The 25,094-nt window shown below is 39.3% G+C and overlaps 1 protein-coding gene and 1 long non-coding RNA gene across 6 annotated transcripts in view; one reads left to right on the top strand and one right to left on the bottom strand.

Moving 5' to 3' along the window:
* Nucleotides 1-25,094, top strand: part of LOC135268685 (uncharacterized) — a 62,255-nt gene that overhangs the window by 13,560 nt on the left and 23,601 nt on the right. The gene's annotated exons all lie outside the window — the stretch shown is intronic.
* The window catches only part of FRMD3 (FERM domain containing 3), a 297,724-nt gene continuing 285,250 nt past the window's right edge, over nt 12,621-25,094 (bottom strand). For 4 of the 5 annotated variants that reach the window (XM_012472144.2, XM_064361621.1, XM_064361622.1 and 1 more), the window contains one exon: nt 19,754-24,371. In XM_012472144.2, coding sequence (XP_012327567.1) covers nt 23,773-24,371 — 599 coding nt within the window. In that variant the 3' untranslated portion in view covers nt 19,754-23,772. Of the gene's footprint in view, nt 12,844-19,753; nt 24,372-25,094 lie in introns of those variants that run through there. The other variant, XM_012472145.2, reaches the window with a different exon arrangement.

Raw genomic sequence — 25,094 nt, 5'->3', positions numbered from 1 at the left:
ACATCCTCTCCAGCATCTGTTGTCTCCATATTTTTTAATGATCGCCATTCTAACTGGCATGAGATGGTATCTCAATGTAGTTTTGATTTGCATTTCTCTAATGACCAGTGGTTACGAGCATTTTTTCCTATGTTTGTTGGCTTCATGTATGTCTTCTTTTGTAAAGTGTCTGTTCATATCCTTTGCCCACTTTTGAATGGGCTTGTTTGTTTTTTTCTTGTAAATCTGTTTTAGTTCTTTGTATATTCTGGATATCAGCCCTTTGTCAGATGGGTAGATTGCAAAACATTTTTCCCATCCTGTTGGTTGCCAATCCACTCTAATGACTGTTTCTTTTGCTGTACAGAAGCTGTGGAGTTTAATTAGGTCCCATTTGTCTATTTTGGCTTTTGTTGTCAATGCTTTTGGTGTTTTGGTCATGAAGTCCTTGCCTATGTCTATGTCCTGAATGGTTTTGCCTAGATTTTCTTCTAGGGTTTTTATGGTGTTAGGTCTTATGTTTAAGTCTTTAATCCATCTGGAGTTAATTTTAGTGTAAGGTGTCAGGAAGGGGTCCAGTTTCTGCTTTCTGCACATGGCTAGCCAGTTTTCCCAACACCGTTTATTAAACAGGGAATCCTTTCCCCATTGCTTGTTTTTGTCAGGTTTGTCAAAGGTCAGGTGGTTGTAGATGTGTGGTGTTGCCTCCGAGGCCTCTGTTCTGTTCCATTGGTCTATATCTCTGTTTTGGTACCAGTACCATGCTGTTTCGATTACTGTGGCCTTGTAGTATAGTTTGAAGTCCAGTAGTGTGATGCCTCCAGCTTTGTTCTTTTTGCTTAGAATTGACTTGGCTATGTGGGCTCTCTTTTGGTTCCATATGAAGTTTAAGGTGGTTTTTTCCAGTTCTGTGAAGAAGGTCTTTGATAGCTTGATGGGGATAGCGTTGAATCTGTAAATTACTTTGGGCAGTATGGCCATTTTCACGATATTGATTCTTCCTAACCACGAGCATGGAATGTTTCTCCATCTGTTTGTGTCCTCTCTTATTTCATTGAGCAGTGGTTTGTAGTTCTCCTTGAAGAGGTCCTTTACGTTCCTTGTTAGTTGTATTCCTAGGTATTTTATTCTCTTTGTAGCAATTGTGAATGGCAGTTTGTTCTTGATTTGACTCTCTTTAAGTCTGTTCTTGGTGTATAGGAATGCTTGTGATTTCTGCACATTTTGTATCCTGAGACTTTGCTGAAGTTGCTTATCAGTTTCAGGAGATTTGGGGCTGAGACGATGGGGTCTTGTAAATATACAATCATGTTGTCTGCAAATAGAAAGAATTTGACTTCCTCCTTTCCTATTTGAATACGCTTTATTTCTTTTTCTTGCCTAATGGCTCTGGCTAGAACTTCCAATAGTATATTGAATAGGATGGTGAGAGAGGGCATCCTTGTCTAATGACAGATTTCAAAGGCAATGCTTCCAGTTTTTGCCCATTCAGTATGATATTGGCTGTTGGTTTGTCATAAGTAGCTTTTATTATTTTGAGATGCGTTCCATCAATACCTAGTTTATTCAGAGTTTTTTTAGCATAAAGCGCTGTTGAATTTTGTCAAAGGCCTTCTCTTCATCAATTGAGATAATCATGTGGTTTTTGTCTTTGGTTCTGTTTATGTGGTGAATTATGTTTGTAGACTTGCGTATGTTGAACCAGCCTTCCATCTCCGGGATGAAGCCTACTTGATCATGGTGGATAAGCTTTTTGATGTGCTGTTGCAATCAGTTTGCCAGTATTTTATTGAAGATTTTTGCATCTATGTTCATCATAAATATTGGCCTGAAGTTTTCTTTTCTTGCTGAGTCTCTGCCCGGTTTTGGTATCAGGATGATTTTGGTCTCATAAAATGATTTGGGAAGGATTCCCTCTTTTTGAATTGTTTGGAATAGTTTCAGAAGGAATGGTACCAGCTCCTTTTTGTATGTCTGGTAGAATTCATCTGGGAACCCATCTGGACCTGGGCTTTTTTTGGGTGGTAGTCTATTAATTGCTGCCTCAACTTCTGCCCTTGTTATTGGTCTATTCAGGGTTTTGACTTCTTCCTGGTTAGGCTTGGGAGGATGCAAGTGTCTAGGAATTTATCCATTTCTTCCAGGTTTACTAGTTTATGTGCATAGAGTTGTCTGTAATAATCTCTGATGATGGTTTGTATTTCTGTGGAATCTGTGATGATATCCCCTTTATTGTTTTTTATTGCATCTATTTGATTATTCTCTCTTTTCTTTTTTATTAGTCTGGCTAGTGGTCTGTCTGTTTTGTTGATCTTTTAAAAAAACCAGCTCCTGGATTTATTGATTTTTTTGAAGGGTTTTTTGTGTCTCTATCTCCTTCAGTTCTGCTCTGATCTTAGTTATTTCTTGTCTCCTGCTAGGTTTTAAGTGTTTTTTGATCTTCCTCCTCTACCTCTTTCAATTTTGATGATAGGGTGTTGATTTTAGATATTTCCTTGCTTCTCATGTGGGCATTTATTGCTATGTATTTTCCTCTAGACACTGCTTTAAATGTGTCCCAGAGATTCTGGTACATTGTGTCTTCATTCTCGTTGGTTTCGAAGAACATCTTTATTTCTGCCTTCATTTCATTGTTTATCCAGTCAACATTCAAGAGCCAGTTGTTCAGTTTCCATGAAGCTGTGCAATTCTGAGTTAGTTTCTGAATTCTGAGTTCTAACTTGATTGCACTGTGGTCTGAGAGACTGCTTGTTATGATTTCTGTTCTTTTGCATTTGCTGAAGAGTGATTTACTTCCAATTATGTGGTCAATTTTAGAGTAGGTATGATGTGGTGCTGAGAAGAATGTATATTCTGTGGATTTGTGGTGGAGAGTTCTGTCAGTGTCTATTAGGTTTGCTTCATCCAGGCTTGAGTTCAAGTCCTGGATATCCTTGTTAATTTTCTGTCTCGTTGATCTAATATTGACGATGGGATGTTAAAGTCTCCTACTGTTATTGTGTGGGAGTCTAAGTCTCTTTGTAAGTCAGTAAGAACTTGCTTTATGTATCTGGGTGCTCCCGTATGGGGTACATATATATTTAGGATCGTTAGCTCTTCTTGTTGCATTGATCCTTTTACCATTATGTAGTGTCCTTCTTTGTCTCTTTTGATCTTTGTTGGTTTAAAGTCTATTTTATCAGAAACGAGAATTGCAACTCCTGCTTTCTTTTGCTCTCCATTTTCTCAGTAAATCTTCCTCCATCCCTTTATTTTGAGCCTTTGTGTATCCTAGCATGTGAGATGGGTTTCCTGGATACAGCACACCGATGGATTTTGGCTTTTTATCCAATTTACCAGTCTGTGTCTTTTGATTGGGGCATTTAGTCCATTTACATGCCTGTTAGTTGATGCAGATTCTTCATTGTGTTGATGCTCTTTACCATTTGGTATGTTTTTGGAGTGGCTGGTACTGGTTGTTCTTTTCTATGTGTAGTGCCTCTTTCAGGAGCTCTTGTAAAGCAGGCCTGGTGGTGATGAAATCTCTGAGTACTTGCTTGTTCATAAAGGATTTTATTTCTCCTTCACTTATGAAGCTTAGTTTGGCTGGATATGAAATTCTAGGTTGAAAGTTCTTTTCTTTAAGGATGTTGAATATTGGCCCCCACTCTCTTCTGGCTTGTAGGGTTTCTGCTCAGAGATCTGCTGTGTGTCTGATGGGCGTCCCTTTGTGAGTAACCTGACCTTTCTCTCTGGCTGCCCTTAGCATTTTCTTCTTCATTTCAACCCTGGTGAATCTGACGATTATGTGCCTTGGGGTTGCTCTTCTTGAGGAATATCTTTATGGTGTTCTCTGTATTTCCTGGATTGAATATTGGCCTGCCTTGCTAGGTTGGGGAAGTTTTCCTGGATAATATCCTGAAGAGTATTTTCCAGCTTGGATTGATTCTCTCCATCACATTCAGGTACACCTATCAAATGTAGATTAGGTCTTTTCACATAGTCCCATATTTCTTGGAGACTTTGTTCATTCCTTTTTACGCTTTTTTCTCTAATCTTGCCTTCTTGTTTTATTTCATTGAGTTGAGCTTCGACCTCTGATATCCTTTCTTCTACTTGGTCAATTTGGCTGTTGAAACTTGTGTATGCTTCATGAAGTTCTCGTGTTGTGTTTTCAGCTCCGTTAATTCACTTATATTCCTCTCTAAGTTGTTTATTCTCATTAGCATTTCATCAGATCTTTTTTCAAGGTTCTTAGTTTCTTTGCATTGGGTTAGAACATGTTCTTTTAGCTCAGAGAAGTTTCTTATTACCCACCTTCTGAAACCTGTTTCTGTTAGTTCATCACACTCAATCTCCATCCAGCCTTGTTCCCTTGCTGGTGAGGAGTTGTGATCCCTTGGAGGAGGAGAGGTGTTCTGGTTTCGGGTGTTTTCATCCTTTTTGTGCTGGTTTCTTCCCATCTTTGTGGATTTATCCACCTGTCGTCTTTGTAGTTGTTGGCTTTCAGATTGGGTCTCTGAATGGACATCCAGTTTGTCGATAATGAAGTTGTTTCTTTCTGTTTCTTAGTTTTCCTTCTAACATTCAGGCCCCTCTGCTGTAGGACTCCTGAGGTCCACTCCAGGCCCTGCTTGCCTGGGGATCACCTGCAGCAGCTGCAGAACCATAAGGGTTGCTGTCAGTTTCTTCCTCTGCTATCTTTGTCCCAGAAGGATACCCGCTTGATGTCAGTCTGAGCTCTCCTTTATGAGGTGACTCTTTGGATATATGGTGGTCAGGGAGCTGCTTGAGGAGACAGTCTGTCCTTTATAGGAGCTCAAGTGCTGAGCTGTGAGCTCCGTTTTTCATTCAGAGCTGCTGGGCAGGTATGTTTAAGTCTGCTGCAGCAGAACTCATAAACCTCCTCTTTTTTTCCCCCAGGTACTCTGTCCCAGGGAGTTAGGGCTTTATTTGTAAGTTTCTGTCATGCTGCTGCCTTTTTTCAGGGCTGCCCTGCCCAGCGAGGAGGCAGCCTAGTCACTGTCTGCCTGCAGAGGCTTTGCTGAGCTGCTGTGGGCTCCGTCCACCTGCTGTGTGAACTTCCCTTCAGTCCCTCTGTGCTTTTGATGGGAGCTGCAATCCTGAGCTGCTCCTAATCGGCCATCTTGGATCTGTCCTATACTCCCTGCTTTGAACAACTTGGAAAAAACATTTCTTTCTTACAAACAGTTTCCTCCTGAAAGGAATTTTGATGTATTCTATTTTCTGAAATCTTACTGTTTTGGATGTATGTATGGCAACAAGATGTTTTGTTTATAAATAAATGTAGAAGAAAAATAGATTTTTTTTTAGAAGCAAATAGTGGTTTTTGTTATATCTTCTGAAACTTCCAAACCCAATTTGGTTATGCATTGCCACCATGATGCTATTACTGCAGTAGAACAGGATGTCCTCAAAGAGTGAAATAGTTACTATGAGTCTAGAATGACCTGGAGGTGCCAGATTATGTACCTTAACTCCAAGCATTTCTCAAGCAGTTACTACATGTCCAGAACTCTGTAAGAGATTTGCAAATTAGAACTTATTTTTCAATCCCACAACAGATCTATGATAAATGCTGTAGTTAAACATAATTTTAAAGATGAGGAAGTCAAGAATTCAAGAGATTAAATGAGTTACCTAAAGTCACACCTAAGAACAGCAAAGATGAGACTGGAGCTGAGGCCATCTGGTTCAAGAGCCTGAACACTTAGCCATCATACTACACTGACTTTCTGTTCCAGATGTGCCAGCTACTTCTATACTTTTATCAGTGTCTCCTAGGGAGCAATTTTATACTCCGGCCTTTTGTCATTTGTACAGATGCACTAAGTAATGATGATGATGATGCACAGAATTATTTTGTGTAAAAAATTAAAATTTTTGTTTTTAATAGTTTTTGTAGAATCTATTAAAATATTAATAGTTACTTCATAATAAAATATTAATAGTTACTTCATAATGGATTAAGTAACTATTAAACATAAAAGAAAAATTTATTAAAAGTAAATATAAATGAAATTATTCTTTATGGACAAATGTTACTTATTGCTAAAATGAAACTGCGTTTAGCATCATGTATTTTTCATTTTGGTAGAATTAAATACTGATAAAACTGCTGACAAATAGAAATGGGAAGGCTTGGCCAGGCGCAGTGGCTCATGCCTGTAATCCCAGCACTTTGAGAGGCCAAGGCGGGTGGATCACCTGAGGTCAGAAGGTTGAGACCAACTTTGCCAACATGGTGAAACCGCATCTCTAATAAACATACAAAAGTTAGCCAGGTGTGGTGGCAGGCGCCTGTAATTTCAGCTACTCAGGTGGCTTAGGCAGTAGAATCCATTGATCTCAGGAGGCAGAGGTTGCAGTGAGCCAAGATCGTGCCATTGCACTCCAGCCTGGGCAGCAGAGCAAGACTCTGTCTCAAAAAAAAGGAAAGGCACTTGATTATAATAAAGCTACTCAACTCATACTCCTCATAAAATATGTTAAAAAAAAATAACATAGTGAACCATAACAATATAATTTTTGCTAACAGCTTTGTTGAGATATAATTAACATACCATAAATAATGCATAAAATTAATTGGTCTTTATTCACAGAGTCATGCGATCAACACAACTACATACTTTGAAAAAAATTTATCATCCAAAAAAGAAACTCTATACCTATTAGCAGTCATTCTTCACTCTTCCTACCCATGGAAATCACTAATCTACTTTCTGTCTGTATAGATTTGCTAATTCTGGACATTTTATGTAAATCAAATCATGCAATAGATGGCCTTTTGCTTTGGCTTCTTAACATGTTTCCAAAGTTCATCTATGATGTAGCATGTACCAATACTTTGTTTTTGTGGAATGAATACACCACATTTGTTTATCCAGTTTATGAATCGATGGACATATGGGTCGTTTCCACTCGTGCTATTATGAAAAGAGCTGCTATGAAAATTACCCATTTTTGTGTAAATATATGTTTTCTGTTCTCTTGAGTATGTACTGAAGAGTGGAATTGTATGGTAGCCTTTGTCTTATATACCTTATGCTTAACTTTTTGAAGAACTGCCAAACAGTTTTCCAAAGTAGCCGCACAATTTCACATTTTTACCAGGAATATATGAGGGTTGCAATTTCTCCACATCCTCACCAACACTTTGTAGCCTGTCTTTTTATTACAGCCATTCTTGTGGGTATAAAGTGGAATCTCATTGTGGCACTGATTTGCATTTCTTTAATGACTAATGATACTGGACATCTTTTCTTGTGCTTACTATCCATTTGTATATTTTCCTTACCAAAATGTCTATTGTGATAATTTTACCCACTTTAAAAATTGGTTATGTTTTTATTACTGAGTTACAGTTATTTTATATATTATGGGTACAAATTCCTTATCGGATATATGATTTAAAAATATTTTCATTCCTTCAGTGTTGTGTCTTTTCACTTTTCTTGATGGTATCTGTTGAAGCATGAACACTTTTTAATTTATTTATTACTATCCAATTTACCTATTTTTTATTTTGTCACTAGTGCTTTTGCTGTGCTAAGAAACCATCCTCTCTAATCAAAGATTAAAAATATCTACTCTCGTGTTCTAAAAGTTTTCTAAATTGTAACATAAACAAGGGCTATGATTTATTTTGTGTATACAGTGTGAGAAATTGGTCCAATTTTATGATTTTGCTCATAGATACCAGTTGTTGAAAAGACAGTTCTTTCCTCTTAGAATTGTCTTGGCATCTTGTCAAAATCAATTATTTACAAATGCATAGGTGTATTTCTGGACTCTCAGTTCTATTTCATGGATGTATATGTCTATCCTTATGTTTGTACCACACTGTCATGATTACTGCAGCTTTGCATTAGATTCTGAAATTGGGAAATTTAAGTCCTTCAACTTTGTTCTTTTTCAAGATTGTTTTGGTCAGTCTGGGCCTTTTATGTTTCCATATAAAATTTTAGGATCAATTTCTACAAAACAAGAAGCTGATACCTGCTAGGGATTGTCTTGAATCTGAAAATCAATTTCAGGAGTATTGCTATCTTAACACTATTAAGTTTTCCATCCATGAGCATGTGATGTCTTTTCATTTGTTTCAGTCTTCTTTTGTTCAGTGAAGTTTTGTTGTTCACAATGTACAAGTCTTGTTACAATCGGTAGCTAGTCAGACATGAACAGGGCAGGAGACATCAGGAAGGTCAGGCAATCATCAGGTGACCGACCGTCAGGCAGTTCTTAATTGTCTCTCTCAAATAATAATCAGTCACAGCCAGCACCAGGGAAAGACAGCCTCTCAACAGATAGAAAAAACCTGGAACTGGGTGACCAGCAGCTTCCCAAAAACATCTCAGGAGTTGGGCAAGTGGGCTTAATCATGCACAATAAGAGACAAAATGGTGGCATTTAACTGGTACATGACCTTCCTCTAGAGACTGGTAAGGGAATGCCTCAAGTGAGCATGTGCACGATTTCAGTAAACATACTGCACAAGCAGCCACACTGTGCATGCAGATAGCTCAGCCCAAGGGAGGAATCAGGGGAGAAGTAATGCAAGACCCTGGAAGTATGCCAATGTATAAAAAACCCCATGTCAAAAGGTCAAATGGCGCACTTGATCTCTCAAGTTCCCTGCTTGGCCCTCTTCTAAGTGTATTTTACTTCCTTTCATTCCTGCTATAAAGCTTTTAAATAAACTTTCACTCCTGCTCTAAAACGTGCTAGGTCTCTCACTCTGTCTTATGCCCCTCAGTTGAATTCTTTCATCTGAGGAGGCAAGAATTGAGTCTGCTGTAGACCCACAGGGATTAGCCACTGGTAACAGTCTTACATTTCTTTCGTTAGATTTATTGCTAAGTATTTTATTGTTTCTGACACCTTTTTAAATCTAAGAAACATTTATAGTCTATGCTCTCTAAAGCCTGCTACCTGAGGGCTTCATCAGCATGATAAGAACCTTGGTATTCATAGCCACTTATCCTTAACCAGACATTTCCTTTCTATCAAGTCTTAGACAAACGCTTTCAAACAATTGCCAATGAGAAAATTTTGAATCCACCTATAACCTGGAAGCCCCCTCACATTCTTTCCACTTGTCCAGCCTTTCCCAACCACACCATGTACATCTTACATGTATTGATTGTTGTCTTAAGTCCCCCTAAATGTATAAAATCTAGTTGTGGCCTGACCACCTTGGGCACATGTTCTCAGGGTTTCCTGAGTGCTGTGTCATGGGCCATGGTCACTCACATTTGGCTCAGAATAAATCTCTTCAAATACAGAGTTTGACTTTTTTTGTTGAAATCTTGTATCCTGAAACCTTGTTGAACTTGTTAATTAGCTCTAAAACTGCTTTTTGAATGCCTTTATATATATAAAATGTTATGTTATGGGCAAACAGACATAATTATTCCTATCCAATCCAGATGCCTTTTATCATGTTTTCTTCCTTAATTGCTCTTACTGAAATTTGCAATACAACATTTAACAGAAGCGATGGAGAGAAAAATATCTTTACCTTATTCTTGCTTAGGAAGAGAGCAATCAAGGATGGTAACTGTGGAGTTTTCAGAGCCTTTACCAAATTGAGGATACTTTTTTCTACTCCTACCTCATTGTCTTTTTAATTATGAAAGAGTATTGGATTTTGTCTAATGCATTCTCTACATCTATTGACATGATCATGCAATTTCTGTTCTTTATTCTACTAACCTGGTATATTTCATTGATTGACTTTAATGTGTTAAATGACCTTGCATTCCTGAGATAAATCCCACTTGATCAAGGCATATAATCCTTCCCACATGTTGCTGGATTCAGTTCAGTTGTTTGTTGTTGCTGTTGCTGCTGTTATTGTTGAGGCAGAGTCTCACTCTTGTTGCCCAGGCTGAAGTGCAATGGCGCGATCTCAGCTCACCACAACCTCCACCTCCCAGGTTCAAGTGATTCTCCTGCCTCAGCCTCCCAAGTAGCTGGGATTACAGGCATGCACCACCACATCCAGCTAATTTTTTATTTTTAGTAGAGACGGGGTTTCTCCATGTTGGTCAGACCGGTCTTGAACTCCCAACCTCAGGTGAGCCACCTGCCTCGGCCTCCCAAAGTGCTGAGTAGGAGCCACTGCACCCAGCCATAATTTTTTTTGTTAGGAATTTTTTTCATCTAGTCATAGGATACATTTGTGTGTACTTTTCTTATAATATCTTTGGTTTTGGCATCAGAGTGATACTGACCTCAGAGCATGAGGCATTACCCCCTCCCTTCTGTTTTTTGGCAGTTTGTGAAGTGCTGTTTGTTTTTTTAAAGTTTGGTATAATTCACCAGTGTAGCTATCATCACCTGCACTTTTCATTGAAGAAATAATTTTTTGTTACTACTTCAACCTTTTACTTGTTATAGATCTATTGCAATTTTCCATTTCTTTTTAAATTAGTTTAATCTGTGTCTCTCAATAAGTTTTTCTGTTTTGTCTAAATTAGACAAATTGTTAATATACAACTTTTCATAGTGTTTCCTTATATTCCTTTTTATTTCTGGAAGGTATATAATGACATCCTTTATTTCATTCCTGGTTTTAGTAATTTTAATACACTCTTTTTATCTTGGTTAATCTAGCTAAGGCTTGTTCATTTTATTGACATGTTTAAAGAATCAACTTTTGGTTTTTATAGATTTTACCTATTGTTTTTCTAGTCTTTTAATCCCCAGTGTAACAAATCGAGAGGTGGGAACTTTAAAAGGTGATTCGCTCCTGAGGGCTCTGTTCTCAGGAATATATTCATGTTGTTATAAAGGGAGTGGTTTTCTGATAAAAGGATGATTTTGGCCCTGTTCCCTTCTCCATCTCTCATCCATGTGATGCCTTCCACCATACTAGAAGGTCTTCAACAGATGTGTCCCCTCTATATTGAACTTGCCACTTGATAACGGTATATAATCCTTTCCAAGTGTTTCCAGATTCAGTTTGCTGAGTTCAGCCTCCAGCACCATGAGCTAATAAATTTCTGTTCTTCATACATTACCCAGTCTCAGGATTCTGTTACAGCAACACAAAATGGACTAAGACAAGTGCTGTGCTCCACAAAGTCATTCAAGGTTCTAAGTTTCTGGCAGCTCTAACATCCTCAGCTGGGAGCATAAAGGTCACTATAGGTGTTGACATTCAGTGATGATGGAGGCTGACACCTAGTCAAAGGCTTGGAAGCAATATAATTACTTATTCAAATTCTATTGGCCAAGTCTCAGGGATATAGCCATACCTAACTAAATAGGGTGGGGGAGAATTTGGAAATGTAGTCTAATTTTATAGCAGGATGAAGAGGAAATGGTTTTGATGATTAGCTGCCAGCCTGTGCCATAAGAAATTTGCAAAAGTGGGGGATTTTGAGTAAAATGTGTACAATATACACATGTATCTCCAGGCTTCCTGAGACAGGCAGAGATGTGGGAACATCTGGCCTGTTGGTGCAGACTTTCTGAAAGGCAGCTTTCTAGTTGTGATGTTTGTACTCATTGATAGTATTTGGTTCACATTACAGCTTATGTTCTGGGAAGAGTGTGTATGGAGCATTTGGCATCAAACAAGTGCCCAGAAGACTGACACTTCTCGTTATAAATGATCAAGTTGGCTTTCTGTAAAACTAAGTCTTCAGTGTATTTAGTGTGAATCAGTTGCTCACAGTTAAGCTGATCATTAGTGTTCTGTATGTGCAGATCATAAATGCCAGATTCAGCAGTATGAAGGTAAAAACAGCATTGAGATTTTCCCGTCTTCCTCACATTAAACAAGAAATTAAGTATTATTAACGGTAAACAAATTAAGGCTGTGCACGGTCTCTCATGCCTGTAATCCCAGCACTTTGGGAGGCCGAGGTGGGCTGATCACTTGAGGTCAGGAGTTCGAAACCAGCCTGGCCAACATGGTGAAACCCCCATCTACTAAAAATACTAAAATTAGCTGGGTGTGGTGGGATATGCCTGTAATCCCAGCTATTGGGGAGGCTGAGGCAGGAGTATCACCTGAACCCAGGAGGCAGAGGTTGCGGTGAGCCGAGATTGCGCCATTGCACTCCAGTCTGGGCGACAGAGCAAGACTCCATCTTGGGAAAAAAAAAAAGAAACTAACGTTGGTTTGTGTGTGCTCTCAACCTTGAAGGTTGGTCTCCTTGGAAAGACAATGATCATAATCAAAATTCTGTGGGTGAGAGGAGGCAATGGGTGTTTTCTGGAGAAGCTGCTAGAATTTTCAAGCAATGTTTTAATACTTGGTACCCAAAGAAAGCATACTTTTGTCCTATTAAGAGTTTTCCTTTATAACAATGAAAATGGCCTTGGTTCCCTTTCCAGAGAGATATTTGGAACACGCATCAGCTAAAAGTAAACAATAGCGATGCGTGATTCCAACCAACCCTCTGTTCTTTATTAATAATAACTGATATTACTAGTAAATGATAACCCATTGGCGAGAACCGTCAGGGCTGATGTCAGTGACAGACCATCCTCTGATGCCTGATTTTCAGCCAGGAGCATCCTTCTCCACTCTCTCCTTGCTTGTAACATTGGAGGTTGCAGAGATCCAAAACATTCACTGCCATCCCTGCCACTACCCCAGTTCCCAGTAAATAATACAGTGGCCAGCAGAGGGTTAAAATCAGCTTTATTAATGGATTAGCACAGCTGGGATCTGAGGCCTAAGCGAGGTTCCTTTCTTCTTCTTCTCTGAAGTGACGGCTCCTGAGCCCACTGGGTTGGGCCTACTGAACTTACGCACCCAGTCACAGATGGAAGCTGGAACATGGAGAGCCGAGTCCTGGCTGAGCTCACCACGGGCATGTTCTGCTGGGTCTGTCTACTGCATGGAGACTGGAAGCCCAAATGCAGGTCCAAGAGAAAAGGAGAGAGAGAGAAAAGAAGCAGGAGGACAAGTAAGCAGGGACCTTCAGCACATCGTTTCCGCCCAGTAGAGAAAGATGGCCCGGAGGGACTCAAGTCCCACCAACCACAGCCACCCCAGAAGTCACCCGAGGGGTGGAAGGCTCTCCCCAGTAATTTTTCTCCAGGGTGGGAATGTTAGTGGGAGATTATTCCTCTATTTGGCTAAAGAGAAAATGTAGGAATAAAGCAAAAGTTTCCTCCATGCAGTGAGGTTGGGTCAGGAGTTCAATGAACTGCTCAATGAGTAAGTGGCCAAGCGCCATTTTGTGTGAGTCTTTTGGGTCAGCAGATGCTATCCCAAACAAAGGCACTGGCTTGAGATGCTGGAGCCAGAACTATAGGTCCATAAGATACCTCACACTTGAATGCTAATCACTGAATTCCTTTTCTTGCCTGCAGTGTACAGCCTGTATTTTTAAGGACTGCTGAATAAAAACCTGACACACAAGAAGCCACCACAGCTGAGGGCCAATTCTGCTTGACCTCTATTGTATTCCTACAATTAAGAGAACTTTCCCACCCCTTTTGTTTCACTCCAGGTAACACCTTTGGGTTTCACTGTCAGGTATGGAGTTGGTAGCTTTACGCCAAAATCTAAGCGGAAGACATGTCAAGGCTACACTGGGCAGAGGGGAGAACAGAAGTGGAAACGTGAGATCCTTCCAGGGCACATAAACGCATAGAGAAGTTTGATGGCAAGCGTCGCAGAGTTGAGTCTGATGCAGCTCTCTCCCGCGCAGGAAGGCACCCTTTTCTGGTGAGTGGTCATAACATATTTTTTATAATTGCATTTTAGGTTTTGGGGTACATGTGAAGAACATGTAAGATTGTTGCATAGGTACACACATGGCAGTGTGATTTGCTGCCTTTCTCCCCATCACCTATATCTGGCATTTCTCCCCATGCTATCTCTCCCCAACTCCCCACCCCCCACTGTCCCTCCACTATGTCCCCCCAACAGACCCCAGTGTGTGATGCTCCCCTCCCTGTGTCCATGTGTTCTCATTGTTCAACACCCACCTATGAGTGAGAACATACGGTGTTTGATTTTCTGTTCTTGTGTCAGTTTGCTGAGAATGATGATTTCCAGGTTCATCCATGTCCCTACAAAGGACATGAACTCATCGTTTTTGATGGCTGCATAATATTCCATGGTGTATATGTGCCACATTTTCCCTGTCCAGTCTATAATCGATGGGCATTTGAGTTGGTTCCAGGTCTTTGCTGTTGTAAACAGTGCTGCAATGAACATTCATGTGCATGTGTCCTTACAGTAGAAAGATTTATAATCCTTTGGATATATACCCAGTAATGGGATTGCTGGGTCAAATGGAATTTCTATTTCTAGGTCCTTGAGGAATCGCCACACTGTCTTCCACAATGGTTGAACTAATTTACACTCCCACCAACAGTGTAAAAGTGTTCCTATTTCTCCACATCCTTTCCAGCAACTGTTATCTCCTGATTTTTTAATGATTGCCATTCTAACTGGCATGAGATGGTATCTCAATGTAGTTATGATTTGCATTTCTCTAATGACCAGTAATGATGAGCATTTTTTTCATATGTTTGTTGACCTCATGTGTGTCTTCTTTTGTAAAATATCTGTTCATATCCTTCGCCCACTTTTGAATGGGTTTGTTTGTTTTTTTCTTGTAAATCTGTTTTAGTTCTTTGTATATTCTGGATATCAGCCCTTTGTCAGATGGGTAGATTGAAAAAATTTTTTCCCATTCTGTTGGTTGCCGATTCACTCTAATGACTGTTTCTTTTGCTGTACAGAAGCTGTGGAGTTTGATTAGGTCCCATTTGTCTATTTTGGCTTTTGTTGCCTATGCCTATGTCCTGAATGGTTTTGCCTAGATTTTCTTCTAGGGTTTTTATGGTGTTAGGTCTTATGTTTAAGTCTTTAATCCATCTGGAGTTAATTTTAGTGTAAGGTGTCAGGAAGGGGTCCAGTCTCTGCTTTCTGCACATGGCTAGCCAGTTTTCCCAACACCGTTTATTAAACAGGGAATCCTTTCCCCATTGCTTGTTTTTGTCAGGTTTGTCAAAGGTCAGGTGGTTGTAGATGTGTGGTGTTGCCTCCGAGGCCTCTGTTCTGTTCCATTGGTCTATATCTCTGTTTTGGTACCAGTACCATGCTGTTTTGATTACTGTGGCCTTGTAGTATAGTTTGAAGTCCAGTAGTGTGATGCCTCCAGCTTTGTTCTTTTTGCTTAGAATTGACTTGGCTATGTGGGCTCTCTTTTGGTTCCATATGAAGTTTAAGGTGGTTTTTTCCAGTTCTGTGAAGAAGGTCCTTGGTAGCTTGATGGGGATAGCGTTGAATCTGTAAATTACTTTGGGCAGTATGGCCATTTTCACGATATTGATTCTTCCTAACCACGAGCATGGAATGTTTCTCCATCTGTTTGCGTCCTCTCTTATTTCATTGAGCAGTGGATTGTAGTTCTCCTTGAAGAGGTCCTTTACGTTCCTTGTTAGTTGTATTCCTAGGTATTTTATTCTCTTTGTAGCAATTGTGAATGGCAGTTCGTTCTTGATTTGGCTCTCTTTAAGTCTGTTCTTGGTGTATAGGAATGCTTGTGATTTCTGCACATTGATTTTGTATCCTGAGACTTTGCTGAAGTTGCTTATCAGTTTCAGGAGATTTGGAGCTGACACGATGGGGTCTTGTAAATATACAATCATGTCGTCTGCAAATAGAAAGAATTTGACTTCCTCCTTTCCTATTTGAATACCCTTTATTTCTTTTTCTTGCCTAATGGCTCTGGCTAGAACTTCCAATAGTATATTGAATAGGATGGTGAGAGAGGGCATCCTTGTCTAATGACAGATTTCAAAGGCAATGCTTCCAGTTTTTGCCCATTCAGTATGATATTGGCTGTTGGTTTGTCATAAGTAGCTTTTATTATTTTGAGATACGTTCCATCAATACCTAGTTTATTCAGAGTTTTTTTTAGCATAAAGCGCTGTTGAATTTTGTCAAAGGCCTTCTCTTCATCAATTGAGATAATCATGTGGTTTTTGTCTTTGGTTCTGTTTATGTGGTGAATTATGTTTATAGACTTGCTTATGTTGAACCAGCCTTCCATCTCCAGGATGAAGTCTACTTGATCATGGTGGATAAGCTTTTGATGTGCTATTGCAATCGGTTTGCCAGTATTTTATTGAAGATTTTTGCATCTATATTCATCATAGATATTGGCCTGAAGTTTTCTTTTCTTGCTGAGTCTCTGCCAGGTTTTGGTATCAGGATGATTTTGGTCTCATAAAATGATTTGGGAAGGATTCCCTCTTTTTGGATTGTTTGGAATAGTTTCAGAAGGAATGGTACCAGCTCCTTTTTGTATGTCTGGTAGAATTCAGCTGGGAACCCATCTGGACCTGCACCTTTTTTGGGTGATAGGTTCTTCATTGCTGCCTCAACTTCTGTCCTTGTTATTGGTCTGTTCAGGGTTTTGACTTCTTCCTGGTTTAGGCTTGGGAGGATGCAAGTGTCCAGGAATTTATCCATTTCTTCCAGGTTTACTAGTTTATGGGCATAAAGTTGTAATAATCTCTGATGATGGTTTGTATTTCTGTGGAATCTGTGGTGATATCCCCTTTATTGTTTTTTATTGCATCTATTTGATTATTCTCTCTTTTCTTTTTTATTAATCTGGCTACCGGTCTGTATTTTGTTGATCTTTTTGAAAAACCACCTCCTGGATTTATTGATTTTTGAAGGGTTTTTTGTGTCTCTATCTCCTTCAGTTCTGCTCTGATCTTAGTTATTTCTTGTCTTCTGCTGGTTTTGAGTTGTTTTGATCTTGCTCCTTTAGCTCTTTCAATTTTGACGATAACGTGTTGATTTTAAATATTTCCTTGCTTCTCAGGTGGGCATTTATTACTATATATTTTCCTCTAGACACTGCTTTAAATGTGTCCCAGAGATTCTGGTATGTTGTGTCTTCGTTCTCATTGGTTTTGAAGAACATCTTTATTTCTGCCTTCATTTCATTGTTTATCCAGTCAACATTCAAGAGCCAGTTGTTCAGTTTCCATGAAGCTGTGTGGTTCTGAATTAGTTTCTGAATTCTGAGTTCTAACTTGATTGCACTGTAGTCTGAGAGACTGTTTGTTATGATTTCTGTTCTTTTGCATTTGCTGAGGAGTGATTTACTTCCAATTATGTGGTCAATTTTAGAGTAGGTGTGATGTGGTGCTGAGAAGAATGTATATTCTGTGGATTTGTGGTGGAGAGTTCTGTCAGTGTCTATTAGGTTTGCTTCGTCCAGGCTTGAGTTCAAGTCCTGGATATCCTTGTTAATTTTCTGTCGGTTTGATCTGTCTAATATTGACAATGGGATGTTAAAGTCTCATACTGTTATTATGTGGGAGTCTAAGTCTCTTTGTAAGTCAGTAAGAACTTGCTTTATGTATCTGGGTGCTCCTGTATCGGGTACATATATATTTAGGATCGTTAGCTCTTCTTGTTGCATTGATCCTTTTACCATTACGTAATGTCCTTCTTTGTCTCTTTTGATCTTTGTTGCTTTAAAGTCTATTTTATCAGAGATGAGAATTGCAACCCCTGCTTTCTTTTCCTCTCCATTTGCTTGGTAAATATTCCTCCATCCCTTTATTTTGAGCCTTTATGCGTCCTTGCATGTGAGATGGGTTTCCTGGATACAGCACACCGATGAATTTTGGCTTTTTATCCAATTTGCCAGTCTGTATCTTTTGATTGGGGTGTTTAGCCCATTTACATTTAGGGTTAATATTGTTATGTGTGAATTTGATACTGCCATTTTGATGCTAGCTGGCTGTTTTACCCATTAGTTGATGCAGTTTCTTCATTGTGTCAATGCTCTTTACCATTTGGTACGTTTTTGGAGTGGCTGGTACTGGTTGTTCCTTTCTATGTTTAGTGCTTCTTTCAGGAGCTCTTGTAAAGCAGGCCTGGTGGTGATGAAATCTCTGAGTGCTTGCTTGTTCGTAAAAGATTTTATTTTTCCTTCACTTATGAAGCTTAGTTTGGCTGGATATGAAATTCTAGGTTGAAAGTTCTTTTCTTTAAGGATGTTGAATATCGGCCCCCACTCTCTTCTGGCTGGTAGGGTTTCTGCTGAGAGATCCACTGTGAGTCTGATGGGCTTCCCTTTGTGGGTAACCTGACCTTTCTCTCTGGCTGCCCTTAGCATTTTCTTCTTCATTTCAACCCTGGTTAATCTGACGATTATGTGCCTTGGGGTTGGTCTTCTTGAGGAATATCTTTGTGGTGTTCTCTGTGTTTCCTGGATTGAATATTGGCCTGCCTTGCTAGGTTGGGGAAGTTTTCCTGAAGAGTATTTTCCAGCTTGGATTGATTCTCTCCATCACATTCAGGTACACCTATCAAATGTAGATTAGGTCTTTTCACATAGTCCCATATTTCTTGGAGAGTTTGTTCATTCCTTTTTATGCTTTTTTCTCTAATCTTGCCTTCTTGTTTTATTTCATTGAGTTGAACTTCGACCTCTGATATCCTTTCTTCTACTTGGTCAATTTGGCTGTTGAAACTTGTGTATGCTTCGTGAAGTTCTCATGTTGTGTTTTTCAGCTCCATCAATTCACTTATATTACTCTCCAAGTTGTTTATTATCATTAACATTTTGTCAAATCTTTTTTCAAGGTTCTTAGTTTCTTTGCATTGGGTTAGAACATGTTCTTTTAGCCCAGAGAAGTTTCTTATTACCCACCTTCTGAAGCCTGTTTCTGTTAGTTCATCACACTCATTCTCCATCCAGCCTTGTTCCCTTGCTGGTGAGGAGTTGTGATTCCTTGGAGGAGGAGAGGCATTCTGGTTTCGGGTGTTTTCATCCTTTTTGCACTGGTTTCTTCCCATCTTTGTGGATTTATCCACCTGTCGTCTTTGTAGTTGTTGGCTTTCAGATTGAGTCTCTGAGTGGATGTCCAGTTTGTTGATGATGAAGTTATTTCTTTCTTTTTCTTAGTTTTCCTTCTAACATTCAGACCCCTCTGCTGTAGGACTCCTGAGGTCCACTCCAGGCCCTGCTTGCCTGGGGAACACCTGCAGCAGCTGCAGAACCATAAGGGTTGCTGCCAGTTTCTTCCTCTGCTATCTTTGTCCCAGAAGGATACCCGCCCGATGTCAGTCTGAGCTCTCCTTTATGAGGTGACTCTTTGGATATGTGGTGGTCAGGGAGCTGCTTGAGGAGACAGTCTGTCCTTTATAGGAGCTCAAGTGCTGAGCTGTGAGCTCCGTTGTTCATTCAGAGCTGCTGGCCAGGTACGTTAAAGTCTGCTGCAGCAGAACTCATAAATCCCTTTTTTTTTTTCCCAGGTGCTCTGTCCTCAGGAGTTAGGGCTTTATTTGTAAGTTTCTGTCATGCTGCTGCCTTTTTTCAGGGCTGCTCTGCCCAGCGAGCAGGCAGCCTAGTCACTGTCTGCCTGCAGAGGCTTTGCTGAGCTGGGTGCGCTCCACCCAGCTGCCGTGTGAACTTCCCTGCAGTCCTTTTTATATGGGTATAGTTAGAGCTGCCTTGGCAATAGCGGCCCACTTCTGTAATGGCGGACTCTCTCTGTAATGGCGGGCTGCCTCAGCAATGGCGGACTACCTCCGTAGTGGTGGATCCTCCTCCCCCACAGAGCTAGACCATCCCAGGTTCAGCTGTGGTTGCTGTGAAACTCTCAGTCCAGAGTGTTTCAGATTGCTGTTGTTTTTTTGTGGGGTTGGGACCAGCCAAGTGTGATCACCTGGCTCCCTGCCTCTGACCCCCTTTTTTTTTTCAGTTGAACGGACGACTCTGTCTCCCAGGTGTTCCAGTTGCCTGTTGAAAAGGTGCCGGGATCTGTGTGATTTCCTGTGCGGCAACCCACTGCGCCAGCTGAAACAGCCACACTGAGATTCGTGGCGCTTTTTTGCCCAGGATTCTCCTGGCCTGGCTCCCTGTTTCAGTCCCCTTTTTTATCAGTTGAATGGGCAACTCTGTCTCCCAGGAGCTCCAATCACCAGCTAAAATGGTGCCTGGAGCTGTGTTTTTTGTGCAGAGACCCGCCGCACTGGCCAAAACAACTGCGCTGGCGACCCACGGGGCTCCTCCGCCTGGAAATCTCCTGGTCTGTGGGCAATAAAAATCCATCTGGAAATGTGGCGATCACTCACCCTCTGCGCTTTCACTGGGAGCTGCAATCCTGAGCTGCTCCTAATTGGCAATCTTTAACATATTCATTTCTAGCACTTTGAAATTCATGCTCCTGTCTGTCAGTCAGAATACCCCTCTTCTACTTTTTCTGTGCTTTTCTATTTCTCTGGTTAACTAACTTAATATCATGAATTAGATCAATGGTTCTTTTATGTTTGAGCACATTTTCAATGCTTGTATTCCTGCTTTGGGCCTGGATGACTTTTGCAATGGGTTAATCTAATCCATTGCTTGGGATTTTTTTTTATACTGTCACCATTATATGTTGACCTCATTTCATGATCCCAGAAGGAATCCTTTTATAGTTTCCTGACTATGCAACCTTACTTTACAACTATACAACCTGACTATACAACTTTACTTTAAATGAAACTGAATGATTGCGAAAAATTTTACCCCAGAGTCTTTTTATTAGGGATTCCTGCTACCATATTAACATATAAAACAGTCTGGATGTTGACATAGAAATGCAAATTTCACTATACAAAGATAAGGCTCCAATCACAGTAACATGGCCCCCATATCTCTAGTATTTCAATGAAATGAACTCATTGTGAATTCACCCCGAGTTTTGTTTATAAATATTAGACAAACCACAAAATAAATTCCAAATACATAACATTTTACAATACTGTTCAAGCACAGACAAATACATACTTTACCTACGTTGTTTTCATGATCCAACTTGCATTAGCACTAAAGGCAAGAATGTGTGTGTATATGTATTTCCCATATAAGTGTGTGTGTGTATATATATATATTTATTTATATCCACAAGTGAGCATACAATGGCCTTCATGGAACATAACCCTTTCAGGCTGTGGGTATTACCCACCACAGTATCTGGGAGGGAAAAGAAACAATAATATGTCACAAATAATTCCTCAATTGGGGCAAAATAAGCACAATTATTTATGAAGAGCATATATGTTGTGTCTATTCAAAGACACACATATATACAGATTCATATATAAACACACATATACCAATAATATGGAATATACATATACTCACACACTTGCACACTTGCTTTAAACTCTGTATCTCACTATATTATATACTGTCCGTCTCTGGAAGCAGTCTTTTCCTCATTCGATTCAGGCAACTGGTGACTATCTTCTAATACAACTTAAATGGATATTTCTAAAAGGCTCTAATTCTATGCCAAGCAAATGGCATTTCAAGATTCCAGTTTAACTTTTGATGGCTGTTTAAATTCAGCAGACCCTATTCTGTCAGCTTCTTCACTTAAAAACATTTCTATTCAATAGTGAAGTTTCCACCTAAGAGAAAAGAGATGTTAGCTGGAAATGTTAAAGTAATATATTTATCACTCCTTAATATAAATCTGTATGTTTGGATTACATGTGATATCTATCCTATTTTTCAAGCATTTTACAATGGAAAATATATTATTTCCATAATTTTAAAAATACTATATTTTTTTGAAAGAGTGAGGGCCAGATGATTTGTCATAGAACGTCAGAGAAAATTATATGATGCATGATCGGAAGGGGACTAATTTTGTGCAGACTACACTGAAGTTGCCTTATGTTAGAAAGGCTGACTTAGAAGAAGTCTTATGAGAACAGAAGGAGAAAAATACAAATTTCAATTTTAAAGCTAGCCATCTGCAAGTTTCCAAAATAAATTGTTGAGGGTTCCAGTCACAGAAAATATATTTCTATATCAGTATCAAATTTCAGGTAGTAAACAATCTTTATTGAAAAGCAAAATAAATCACTGAAAGCACACGAGAAAGGAAACCCCTCAAACTTAATGGCAAATATATATTGTCATTTGCTCAACTTCAGGCTTCATGAACTGACTTTCAAAAGTTATTTCCTAAATTATATGTCCAATGAAGCATTCAGAGCTCCACTGAATGAGTGGAACTGGAATGCCCAATTTAGAAATCATGCTAATGATGATAGGATTGGAGGTCATTAGTTAGATTACAAGTGGGCCCTATATCTTTGTACATTAAGGCAGTGGAATGTTTTCAATCCACAGAGAAGCTGTATGCTCCATGCCATAAGCTCTAGACTCTTTTCTTTCTCCCACATAACACAGTATCAGTGGGTAGTCTGCATGGGAAGGCATCAGTACCTTGCTGATGGTGCAATTCTCTAATGCCTTTCTTGATACCATTAATTCCTTTGATTAAATCCTTTCCATCATGGATTTAATGGTATCAAGGAAGGTACTAGAGCATTGGTCCCCTCTACAGTCTGGTTAGGGAGTCATGTCACTACTTTACCCAGACCGAATTGGTATATCATCCGATGAGCCCTCTCCAGTTTCTCTACGGAAGTCAGATTTTAAAACAACTGGTAAAGGAAAGGAGTATAATGACCACCACAAAGCATGATCATGGACATGTATCAAAAAGGCATTCATTCTCTCTCTCACACACACACACACACACACACACACACACACACACACACACACAAGCACTCTTGAAGTTTCTTCTATAGAATCACAACAAATGGCATAAGGGATCAAAATATTTACCTTAAAGTTAATCCACTTTTATTTCGATCCACTCAAGCATGTTCACGTTAACTCAGACAGCGAGTGCACTGCCCTCCACGTCATTGAATGCTGGCATCACCATCACTTTCATAAAATAGATCACTTGCCTGCCATTATTTGCCCGCCAGCTTCACCAGAACTCTTTTTTGCCACTTTTCATTTCTCCAGTTCCTATCTACTTTCACTCTTGGGTTAATGTACACTGATACGCAACTGACTGGCACATCTTTTACCTTTTTCCTTTAAAAAGTCTCACTTTCTTTTTAAAACATCTGCTTCCCCAGCCAAAATATATGGACAGAATATAAATGAAAATAACAAGTCCTCTTGTCCAAATACTTTGAAAAATAATGGACCACCCTGTGTCCACTTGATGCTCTCAGTTTCTACATCCTCCAGTTCCAGCCTCTGTTTTAGCAGCTTACTTACTATAGTGACTTTCTACCCATTTTCTATCTCCTATGCAGATCATAACAAATCATGGTATTGTTCAGCCAAAAAATATTTTTTAAAAACGAAGCCAAAACATTAAAAAATTTCTGATATACCTTTTGTGCATTAGTCTTACAATCTGTACATGTAAATAACTCCAGGAGGCTTCTTTTTTTTTTTTTTGCTAAAAATTTACCAAAATAGTTTGAACACATAAAAATATTTTTAAAAAAACAAAACCAAAAACCCAGCATAAATTTAGTTGTATAGGCATTGGTTAGAGGACACTGTTTGCACTAAGGATTATATTCAACAACTTTCTCTTGGGTTTTTACTAAAATTCTGATTCTGAACCTTATAGCCTATAATCGTGCCAACTATTAGAGATGGGAAAATCTAATTCAGTCCAATGTATTATGTATTATGATATAATAAAGGGTATGTCTATACTATAATGAAAAATAAACATTTTTGGTTAAAGACCATTTCCTAATCTGTAACTAAAATAACTGTATTTGATTTAAACTTATTTAAGTGCAGTGAATTATGGAAAGCTAACTTAAAGGTTTGAATAATCAATTATGGGTAAGGAACACCTGTTAACAGCCCCGTGACCCTTCAGAACCAGGCATTTACTGAAAAAAAAAAAATCACTAGCATTGAATATAGCCCTTAGTCATGTGAGAGATTAACTTCATGAGCAACCCAGCATGTAGAGGATGAGGTGGACTTTCCCAGCCACCCACTCCTTGAGGGGACAGTAGTATTCATAGTGAAACTGCTCAAACTCTGGTGTTTGGCGGATTTCGCATAAGAAGGAGAGATCAATACCTGACTCCAAAAGGAGGAGTAGCAGGGGAAATACAAAGAGCAGCAGTCCCAGGCCCACCACAAGGAGCCTGGAAAAACTCTTGACCAGTGGGTTCACCCGAATATGGCCAGTCAGAATGTCATAGCTCCATGACAAAGCACGGCGAGCCTCCTTCAGCTCCTCTTCTTCAGCAATCAAAAAGGCATTTTCATCTGCTTCCAGATCCTCAAATGAATCTGTGTCTTCTCTTTCCAACTCAAGTCTGGACGGACAGTCAAAGAGCATGTCAATCTCATCGTCGTCCACAGGGGTGGGGAGCAGGCTGGCACTTGGGTTGTACACTAGTTCAGAGATGGTTAAGGGCTCTTCTTTTATTTTATCTTCCTCTTCACTAGGGGGATCTTCATACTCTCGGGCTGCCTTCACTGGGGAGCTGGAGATCAAGGGAGCAGAAATGTTGTCCTCTTTAGGCAATGGAACACCTGTAAAGAGACATTTTATTTTCTAAAAATTTCAGATTTTCCTACAGAAATCTGTAGGAAGAAACAGAAAAAGAAAACTAATGGCATTCAAGCAATCTACGAAATTATTTGGTGGTATCCTAACTTTTAACAAAGTCCTATTATAGTAAAAGATACTGTACCATAAGTTCAAAGGTGAACATGTTAATCTCAAACTAACCAACCAGCACTTCTCAAATGGTTAGCAATATTTAAAACATTCAGGTGTGCAATTTAGATCTGCAAACCTCTAACCTTGTTCGTGTTTGCAAGAATAAAATGATAATAAATCACTATTATAATTATGAGCAGTTTTTTTTAGAGGTCAATACTATCACCCAATATATTACAGTAAAACTACAGAATCTGTCATTCAATGATAATCTACTTACTATTCTGCCTTCTAGTCTTCATTCTAGACAGAATTTTGTGTTCTAGTTTTATATACATGCAATCATATTGTATGCCCAAGCTTAAATCTTACTCCTTGCATTTAAAATTTTAACATAAACATTTTCTATGTTTAAACATATTCCCATTGGTACTATTTATAAAAGCTGCCAAATTTTGTATTTAGTTATGCAATAAATTAGTTGCCTATTGGCAAACATTTAGATTGCTTTGCAGTTGTAAAAAGAAAATGCTATGAGAGACATCTTTACACAGAAAGCTTCTTTTCCCCTCATTTCAGTTCATTTGCTATAG

This window comes from Aotus nancymaae, unplaced genomic scaffold, assembly GCF_030222135.1.
Source record: "Aotus nancymaae isolate 86718 unplaced genomic scaffold, 86718_ANA_hifiasm-v0.15.2.pri h1tg000041l, whole genome shotgun sequence".
NCBI classification, from domain to species: Eukaryota; Metazoa; Chordata; class Mammalia; order Primates; family Aotidae; genus Aotus; species Aotus nancymaae.
The sequence above is the reverse complement of the archived record's forward strand: the minus strand, read 5'-3'. Positions and strand labels throughout refer to the sequence as shown.